The sequence below is a fragment of the Sardina pilchardus genome, chromosome 11, assembly GCF_963854185.1.
Source record: "Sardina pilchardus chromosome 11, fSarPil1.1, whole genome shotgun sequence".
NCBI classification, from domain to species: domain Eukaryota; kingdom Metazoa; phylum Chordata; class Actinopteri; order Clupeiformes; family Clupeidae; genus Sardina; species Sardina pilchardus.
The window spans coordinates 11519764-11529796 of NC_085004.1; the positions used below are offsets into that span (position 1 = coordinate 11519764).

General features: G+C 45.8%; 1 protein-coding gene across 1 annotated transcript in view; it reads right to left on the reverse strand.

The window, feature by feature from the left end:
* itga11a (integrin, alpha 11a) overlaps positions 1–9795 on the reverse strand; it is a 30946-nt gene extending 21151 nt beyond the window's left edge. The window contains exons 1-11 of the mRNA XM_062549935.1: positions 9785–9795; positions 8296–8405; positions 7380–7471; positions 6431–6545; positions 6149–6276; positions 5858–6006; positions 5196–5340; positions 4032–4197; positions 3728–3798; positions 1647–1791; positions 447–595 (exon numbers count right to left, since the gene is read on the reverse strand). Coding sequence (XP_062405919.1) covers positions 447–595; positions 1647–1791; positions 3728–3798; positions 4032–4197; positions 5196–5340; positions 5858–6006; positions 6149–6276; positions 6431–6545; positions 7380–7471; positions 8296–8405; positions 9785–9795 — 1281 coding nt within the window. The remainder of the gene's footprint in view (positions 1–446; positions 596–1646; positions 1792–3727; positions 3799–4031; positions 4198–5195; positions 5341–5857; positions 6007–6148; positions 6277–6430; positions 6546–7379; positions 7472–8295; positions 8406–9784) is intronic.
* Positions 9796–10033: the final 238 nt, after the last annotated feature.

The following is a 10033-nucleotide window of genomic DNA, read 5'->3' on the forward strand; positions in this document are numbered from 1 at the left end:
GAGTTTCAAAAACAAGGGCTTTTGTGTTTACTGTGTGCGTGCCTGTGAGTGGAGATGTTAGTCTTGCTCTCCTCAGCTCTATGTGTTTGTTTGTCTGTTTCTGTGGGGGATCTGTGTGTGTGCATGTGGGTGCATGTGCTTGTGCTTGTGTATGTGTGTGTGTGTGTGTGTGTTTGTGTGAGAGAGAGAGAGAGAGAGAGAGAGAGAGAGAGAGAGAGAGAGAGAGAGAGATATTTTATACCAATATTAATGTAAAGTTGATTATTAACATGCTAACCTGTGGCTTTGGCAACAATGACTTTATTCATTCATGCCAATAAAGCACCATTTGATTTGACTTGATTTGAAAGATTTAGATAGATAGAGAGAGAGAGGAGAGAGAGAGAAAGAAAGAAATAGAGAGAGAGAGAAAGAGAGGGAGAGAGGGAAGGAAGGAAGTTCTGTACCTGTTGTCCCTTCAGTGAGTGTATGATCGTGAGGTTTCCGTCGTTGCTCAGCGTGAACACGATGACCTTGCCAGTGTGGTTGAACCGAGGAGCTCCGGCCACATACAGCTGTCCGTTCTTGGCCGACACCACTGAAGTCACTGTGTAACCTGCGCAACCAGCATGGTTAAAACCATTACTCCCAGTTCACATTGCCAAGAGAGGATAGCAATTAGTTTTCGTCCATAATCATTTGTAGCCATATCCTTTGAGAGGGATTGGGGTTGGAATTGCACATTATAGTTTTGGTCATTGTGCAAATGACACCTGTCACACCAGAGACCCAGAATAACTTTAACTTTAAAACTTCCTGTTGATATTGCAAGTCTCCAAGCCGAGGCTTGCTAAGAGTTTTTGCGTGTGACATAGTTAAAAATGACGTCAGGAAACCAATCAGCTACTCGTAGAGGGGTAGGGTCATAGTAGCTGCCTCTACCAAAACTCAGCAACCTCAACCCTAAATGGTAAAAGAATCTGGAGTCCATCTGTGATTACTGGGCCGCAATCAACCAGCCCTGCGCCTCAGGTTGGCATTCTCTCGTCTTGGCACTCTTGCGTGAGCACAACCAGATTCATGCCTTCGCCGTATTCCATAATGAGTCTGGAATGGCTTCCATCATCAAGGGCCTGATGGGAAATGGGAAAACCAGAGCCCCGGAGCGGGATGTGAGCGAAGCCAGTGGAGCGGTTTATGGACAGGGGCCGCAGTAGTGGTGGCGCTAAACCACAAGGCTTCAATGCGCTTACCACATGGTCCTCCAGTAGGAGAGAGAGCGAGACAGAGAGAGAGACAGAGAGATAGAGTGAGTGAGGCTGAGAGATAGAGAGAGAGAGACAGAGAGGAAGAGCGCGAGGCAGAGAGAGAGATAGAGAGAGAGAGTCAGAGAGAGAGAGAGAGAGAACAGCAGAGGGAGAAAGAAAATAATAGGGTGTTGCTTGATAAGCAGTTGGTAATGAGGTCTGGCGGGCCTTTGAACCTGACTTCCTGTTCAGGACCCTCAGCTTCCCCTCTACGACTTCCGCTGCTCACACCCAAACATCACACACGGCGGTGGGACGACAGGCTCAACGCTTCTCACCCTGACGTTGCACGTCAGAGCCCAGGCTCACAGTGATTCACCCTGCCGATACACAGCACACGACAGGCTCACAGCTCCTCACCTAGGTAAGCGCCGTGGTTTTTCAGCTCCTCTGGAAACTCCCTGGAGTAGGAGGACTTTGGAGGGATCACTTTCCCATGGCGCGTCTCCTTCAAAACAGCCCCGTTCCAGTCGTAGGCCCCCGGAGCTCCCACCAGGATCCCATCCTGCTTAGAGATGAGGAGAGAGAGATATAGAAGTGATATATATAAAAAACCTGACTACTCAAAGCAGATCCTTAACATGTCTTTTGTCTCTTTTCCTCGGCTGAAAATTGATGAGGAGGAACTTTCCAGAAATTAGATTTGAGAATATTCCAGTGTTTTGTCTGAAATGGTCCGTCTCAGGGGCCCTTCCCCTCAGCCAGGCCTAGACATGAGTCAGCATCAACAGCCGAGACGATAGCACGCTCTCATTTCCCGACTAATCAGTAGCACTGATGTGGGTCACTTAAACAGTTTATGAGTTAGTTGCACTACTCCCAACATGTGCAGCAGCAGTGCTCTGTGCAACAATGTGTACTCTCCACAGCAACCTGCTGAATTATACATATTGCGTTGTTTACGTTTCACTGAGAAAAGTTTACCTGTGATTGCTCACTGATTTACACAGTCTAGTAGGCTATGGCTGCCTGCTGTAGGCCTGTTCTGAGGCAGAGCTAACAGTGGGCCTGTCAGAAACATGTTCACTTCAGACAGCAGCACATTTTCCAGTGGCCACCACGAATAGAAATTTGCCAAACAGTCTTTCATCCCTGGAATTGGCTACACAATACGAAGAATGACATACACTACCGCTAAGGAAAATACAGTAAAAAAAAAAAAAAAAAAAGAACCTCTCTTCAAGAGGAAATGTGTATTTGTTTGGTTGTTCATGGTTCCTATGGTAACTGACCACAAACAGTGCCGTACTAGTGACCTAAATACTTCACCGTTTGTCTAAGGACAGAATTGAGCCTGGACTCCTATCCTTTGCTGAGCTGGTTGCATCAACTCTCCCCTCTATACAAACACCAGCCATCTCCAAACATCACTGTAGCAACACTAACAGGATTTGAACATGCATGGATGAACAACAGAGTAGGCTTAACAAGTCCTTATTATAAGCAAACAAAAATCTGAAGTTTGTAGTTTTGTGAAAATGATTATTTTGCCAAATGAAGGTCACTTCAAGTGAGATCCCAGCTGCTATTGGACACTTAGACTTTGACAGATATTGGCTGAATCTACTGTCGAAGCTGACACCAATCCGACAGTGCTTAAACACCTCATGGGCATAAATCCTGAAGCAATTGCATTCACTTGTCATTAAAATGAATGAAAGGGTCTAAAAAAAGTATAGACCAAATAAAATAAAAAACGTGTATGGGAATTGGAACATCTAAATTTGTGTGACACCAGCAGTATTTCAAATTGGCAAAGGTTGCCTTCAGCTAAAACCATCTGTGCTTCTGGGATGGTTTTCCCTTAAAGCTCCCAAATACTTTCCAAAAAGCTATCCTGCTTTCAACACTCAGGTTGCCTTTGTTGATCAAGTGCTATCCCAGGCATGCCGTATTCCAAGGGATACAATTTCCAGTCATCAAGGCTCCCATCTGTAATTTTCCCTGTCTTTTTTAGGAGGGACTGTAATATGTGATGCTCTGAGCAGGTTGCACTCAGATAGTCAAACTGGGCAGCTGAATCAAAGGCATTACATCAGCTCAGCTGGCCCAGACAGACGGCCAGGCTGACGGTGAGATCTACAGGTACAGTCGGGGAACAAGATTTGGCCAGACTGCTATGGATGAGTGTCCAGCTGGGTCAGACACTAAGCCAACATTCCCCCGTGATATCAGTCCTCCGCAAACCAAAAAAAAGGGGGAGAAAAAAATAATCTTTCCACGACATCTCTTAAATGACTTTCTAAACCTCTCTCAACGAGATTCGTCCCGGGTGGAAGAGCGTCTCGTTCACGTTTCGGGGGAGTCGCAGCAGATGGAACCCTAAATCACGATGGCCCCGGCGTGCCTGCGGCCCCACGGGAGGGCCAGAGAGAGCGGAGAGAGGACGGAAAGCATTCGGAGCGTACCGAGAGCAAACCCATCAGCCACACGACACTCACCTCCACCACGTGTGTGGAGAAGCCTGCCTGGGACATCTGGAGGGCAAATGTCGTCCCGTTCTCACTGGTTCCTGCAGGCAGAGAGAAGAAGGGGGGGGGCAAACAAAAGGCGTTCTTGAAAGCATTTACAGTCATGCAGGACAGTGAGTTATGACACAGGATTATCAGCTTGCTCAAAGCACTGTGAAACCACAAAAAAGATTTGCCCGCGTGAGATTTATAGCATTGCACAATACTAAAAAAGCTACAGTCTAAAGTTGAGCATGTGTGTTGCAGTAAGCATTTGCAGTTTGAAGTCCTGTACCCTCCAGGCTGAAGATTCGGTTTCCCAGGGCATCCACAATATCCTTTAGGGCAGCCTCATCTGTCACATTGAAGAAGTGCTTATCATCTGGATCACTTGCAATGTATTTAATCTCACTCAGGAAGGCCTCGGGATTGATTCCACGACGATTGTAGTAGCCAAGGACCTGGAAAGACACACCAGCAAGTTATCAGTTATCCGAATGTCCCAAGCCTACTAGCCTAGTTCCCTTTGGCAACATGCCTGCTACCCTGCTAGCATAGTTCCATGTCTGCAACCCTGCTAACATGGTAACATGTCGGCTACCCTGCTAGCCTAGTTCCCTATGGTAATATGTTTAGAACCCTGCTAGTGTAGTTCCCTATGGTACCATGCCAGCTTCCCTGCTAGCCTAGTTCCCTTATGGTAACATGTCTAAAACCCTGCTAGCCTATTTCCCTATGGTAACATGTCTAGAACCCTGCTAGCATAGCTCCCTATGGTACCATGCCAGCTTCCTTGCTAGCCTAGTTCCCTATGGTAACATGTGCAACCCTGCTAGCCAAGTTATGGTAACATGCCTGCTTCCCTACTAACCTAGTGCCCCGTGGTAACATGCCTGCTACCCTACTAGTTTAGTGCCCTTTGGTAATATGCATGAAAAACTGCAGTTGTGTCTTGTAAGGACTTTGGTACCTGTGACTCATTTCTCCTGCACCCTCCTCATACAGGCCACACTAACCAACAGTTTTAAATTGGACCTCTTTGGGAAGGCACTTATCATGACTAGCAGAACTTTCCAATGAAGTCAGCAGCACTGTGACCTCAAAGAACTCCCTGCCCATGCTGCCCTGGCCAGGTCCAAATGGGCCACTTCATCACCTCAGCCTGAGAGAGCACAGCCAGGCTAGACCGAGCTCCAGAGGACCAGCGCTGTTCGCTCCTATCGAGGTCATTCACACTCCTGACCACATGAAGCAAGGAGGAAATGAAACGAAAGTGCTGTGAGAGCCCTGGCCTTCGCTTTGGCTGTGTGGAAAATGTGCCACAGTCGTCCATGAAGTTGCCAAACTCTCATTTCTTTCCCATTTCTTGGCAAGCCTTATCTGACCACTGGCATGAAAGTCAGGCATCATTCACACACGGGTAGAATAATAAAAAAAACAAATGGCAGAAGAGACTCACAGCAATCGCGTAGCGGGTAATGCCATCCTTCTCGCTGTCCTCAATAACCTGCTGCAAGTCCGGGCTGTCATGAGACTCTCCATCTGTGATGACGATCATCACCTTCTTCGCCCCGCGCCGGCCGCCCTTCTTGAATGCTTGTTTTCTGCGGGAGTGGAAAAGATACAGAGGAATGCACGAGAGCCCCAGGACGCCCCCACAAGCCACATAAATCTCCTCAATAATAAGAGCTCATACTATACAGTGGGTGCGTAAATCCTACGCTTAGAGTCAATTCATTTAACAGCTGTGTTAATTCAACAACAACATCCATCAACTGAAATTAACGTGAACATTATAACGTTTCACAGCTGGCTTGCTTCAGTGGAAACACTCTTAGCTTTGCCATTGATAGTGCAAGGACCTTCCACTTTAGTAACAGGTGCTCTAAAATTGTACAGTATATGGGTCTGGAAGGGGATTGGTTGGGCTGTGCTTCATTCTGAAAGGGGGTTGGGTGTGCCGTGCATCTTTCTGAAAGGGGATTGGCTGTGCCATGCTTCATTCTGATTGGGGATACGGTGTACAGAGCTTTTTTCTGAAAGGGGGTTGGGTGTGCCGTGCATCTTTCTGAAAGGGGATTGGCTGTGCCATGCTTCATTCTGAAAGGGGATTGGCTGTACCGTGCTTCGTTGATGCCCAGGGCAGTGTTGGTCTCCTCACCCCCACGCTGTTGGATCTGTCGGGCAGCCCTCACCACATCCTCGACTGAGCGATAGTCACTCAGGCTGAACTCATGGACCACCTTTTCACCGTACTGCACAACCCCAACCTGGGAAACAAGTTCAAGTAGACCAATTATCACGAAGGCTACATCGAAGTCAAACTCTACAGCATTTTCTATGCATGTGTTGAGTATATTTCTATTATATTTCTATTATATGTCTCTACATATTGTATGAACTATAGCCTACCTGAATCTGTCCTGGTCCAATGTAGAATTTTTGCAGAATGTTTATGAGGAAATCCTGAACCTCATACCAGGGGTAGATAGAGTTTGATCCATCCAAAACAATCACAATGTCCATGTATGTGTCACACCCTTTGAGAGACAAGTGCCTTTGTGAGCCAAATAACATTAGCATTGGCATATTAAGATAACAATGAGGAAGAGTTAACTGACAGTCACTTGCAGATGCAGTCCAGCTTGTTATTTAGGTCCTTAGAGTTACACAGCAGTTTTGTATTGGTCTTACTTTGGAAAGCTGGGGCGATGGCCCGAGAAAACTTGAAGCTGGCGTTGACTCGTGAGCATATTCCCGTGCTGTAGTAGGAGCTCCCACACTCATGAGCCCAGAGAGGACCACAGGCCTGCCACAAGGTCAACACAAGGTCAAAAAGGTCAAATCTCAGCACACCTCAAGGTCAAACCTCTGCCTTCCCACATTGGTACTTTTTACATTATTCGTCATAACATACCAATCAATAACTTTTAATACGGTCAACAGACTGACAGAAATGTAGATAAAACAGGAAGTAACTGCACTGTTCTCAAATGACATGCATCCCATGTGCACATGCATCACTTTTCGTCCTATACAAATGAGCCAGTATACTTATATAGTGAGGTTTATGCAGTACTCTTTGGACCTCAACTAGGAGATGAAGCAATGACCTCTTATGGTAATGGCCATTAGATATGGCTCAGTGGTTTCAGATGCAAGGTTCACTGCTTTAGTTGTTGTCAAATTGTTCATACATATCTGGCAATCATCTGATTGGGAACAATTCATATCCTGATGTTCCCAGAGCAGCCTCTTTCTTGATATCATCAAAGTTCTACTTTACTAGTTATGTTTTGACCGCATCGTGACACTGTGGGAAAGTTCCCATAGTTGTATGTAATTCTACCTTCCAGAGTATTGTACTGTCTTCCAAAGAAAATGCATGGCAAGCAAACCTGAACATTTGTCCAACAGCTGCAGTGACTCAGGATTCTAATTGTTGGCATGATCAAAACCCGTTAACCCAGTTTACAAAACAGCTGCACATTGAAATGTCCCCAATTCTTTTCTTTTCTTAGTACATGTTCCAGTATTTTAAGCAATTGTTTCATGCCGTGTTGCCACATCAATAAGTTATGCTAACAGGGTTGTTGTTGATGTATCAAATGTGTAACAGAAGACCTACAGTATGTATACTCACCACAAAACTGTTGTCTTTGGGGTTCGATGCAAGTGTCATTCCCAGCCTCATCTTGTCTTTCCGTTCAGACACATTAGTCAGAGATATCCTTCCTTAAACAACAAGGGACAGTGTAAATACACAGCAACCCTCTCCTGCACTGGAGGAGCACAGCTGAGGCCCCGCGAGAGGCCAAATATGTTTCTGAACACTTCAAACCAGCCACCCTCCCTTTCCCCCACCCCTCTCATATCCTGTTAAACTCTGACAAAGATAGAGTGTGTGGAGTTTCCATGCCAAGACAGAGTGTTTACACTTCATGCAGTCGATTGTCTCAAACAAATGCATTCCTTCCTGTTTCTACATGCAGTGTGTGTGTGGAGTCCACATGTGGGGGACTGCACTGTAAACTCTGAACAGGTGGAATCTTTGATGTTGGGTTGCAAGTATAACTGAACCAATGACACGCATGTGTGCTTGACAAACTTTTTTGTAAACAGTTTTTCTTATAATATGTTTCTTTACTCAAGATTTTACGTTAATTATGTGGATAACAAAATATGTCAAAGTTTCACTGTCAACAATTAGTAGTTGTATGGATGGTTAAGGGCCATTCACACCAAGAATGATAACTAGAACGATAACTATAAACAACTATCACTCTTGTTAATATGAAGGACGACGTTCACATATAAACTATAAAGGCATGAAGTACACATCGTCGGGGATCACTTTCAGTGCGATTTTGAGAATGATAAAAAGCTGCCAATCAGAACCCCATCAGCTTTTAGCCATCACATCAATTAACACAAGAGAGACTTTGGTCAGTGTGGACGCTGTTATCGCTATGGTTGTAGGTATTGTTATCGTTATCATTCTTGGAGTGAACGCCCCTGTAATGATTCCTTGTTCAAATGGGAGACAATAATAGGCCTACCTAGGTTAAGTTTGGTGCAGCTACCATTGGACCTCTTGCTCAGTGGACACTTGTAAACATCGCCCGTCTGGTGAGGACCACTGGTGTCAAATGGAGCACCTACCAATAACCTGGAAAGAAAACAACATTCAAGAACTGAATGAGTAAACAGTAAACCCGTTGACAAGCCCAATTTATCATGGAAGGAGAGGTTCAAACGCACACCAAAACCGAGGTGCAGGCAACACTCTTTGTTATAAATCAAAACTTTAATGAAGCGATAACGTTTCGGCCTGCTGGCCTTCTTCAGGTCACAAGCCCACTTTATCAGCAAGTAAGCACATAACAGACTGAAAGAACCGGAAATGAGGACGTCAAGTGATGCACTGATGAACGTCAGAGAGAATGTTTGAGATGTCTGAGTGAGACATGGAACAGTGGAACAGACAGAACGAAACAGAGCGCAGGGAGCAGCAGGGAGCAGCTCAGTCCAGTCCAGTCCAGCCCAGCCCAGTCATAGCGTTTGAACAGTTAGCATGTTCTTTATGGAGCATGTCTGGGACCCACAGGACGATGGCTGAAGCTGTTTAGCATGGTCACTGGCCCAGATCGGTGTGCGCATAAACACACGATACTCCATGGCCAGCTGTGGTGAAGAGAGGGGGACAGAGGTTGCTGATTGGACGTGATGCTATGAGGGTCGCGAAGCTACAGTACAGTTCCATATAGGAGGGTGGATTCCACATGGACAGACGTTTAACTCCCCAAGGCGGCGGAGCTTTCACCAGTCATCGAAGGTCAATGGAGGAGTCTTGACAGTTATGCGGCGCATTGGGCATCAGGGAATTCTTTCACAATGACAAGACAGCCCTTGGGAAAGCTAAAAACATCTTCACATAAGGTTTTGTCTTTAAGCCAGGCCAGAATCCTCTCATAAATATTAGCGGGTTACCTAATACCATGCATGCTGACTGCAAATTCCACCATTTTGTCATCACTCTGATCTTAAGGGGGGAAAAAAAGAATAACTTTTCTTTCACTTAATGCAGAACAGATTTCATCTAAGAATATATGCATTTCACCAAATGTCTGTGCATTATAATAGGCTACCATGCAGTGTATGAAGCATGTGTGTGGTCAGCTCCAGGTTGCAGTCTTCAAAATGGAGAGCCTTCTCTAAACTATACCTCTCTGTCATAGACTTCTGTGTAATAAGCGGAGAGGAGACCACACACTGCCACATCAGTAACACTCCGATCCCCAGTATAATCAACACACAAATAACATGATGATTCAGCTGTTACGCATGCTCTGTGGGACATTTAAACCCAGCTCCAGCCAAGCAGCCCTCGCTGCCAAGAAAAAAGGGCTAAAATTGCAGTTGCGTGCTGCTCACCCAAGCCAACAGTAGACACAGGGAAATGCACCGCCCACGCCAAAGGTCAGAGGTTAATGGACTACACAGGAGCAATTCATTCACCGGGGCTGGCAGGGTGCACAGGAGGGATACCTGATACCCATTTATTGCAGAAACAGACTTCCACCAACACACCACTGAATCTCCAAGGTCAGCCAGCCACCCCTGACACACAAGTCATGTCTCTATTCTAATTCACTTATCTGGGGTTTTACCAGTCAGCACGTTTTTGAGATGTCCATAACGGCCTCTACATGCTTATGTCAGATGCATGTATACACTACTCACAAAAAGTTTGGGATATCTGGCTTTCGGGAGTTCAGAACATTCTGTACAGAATGT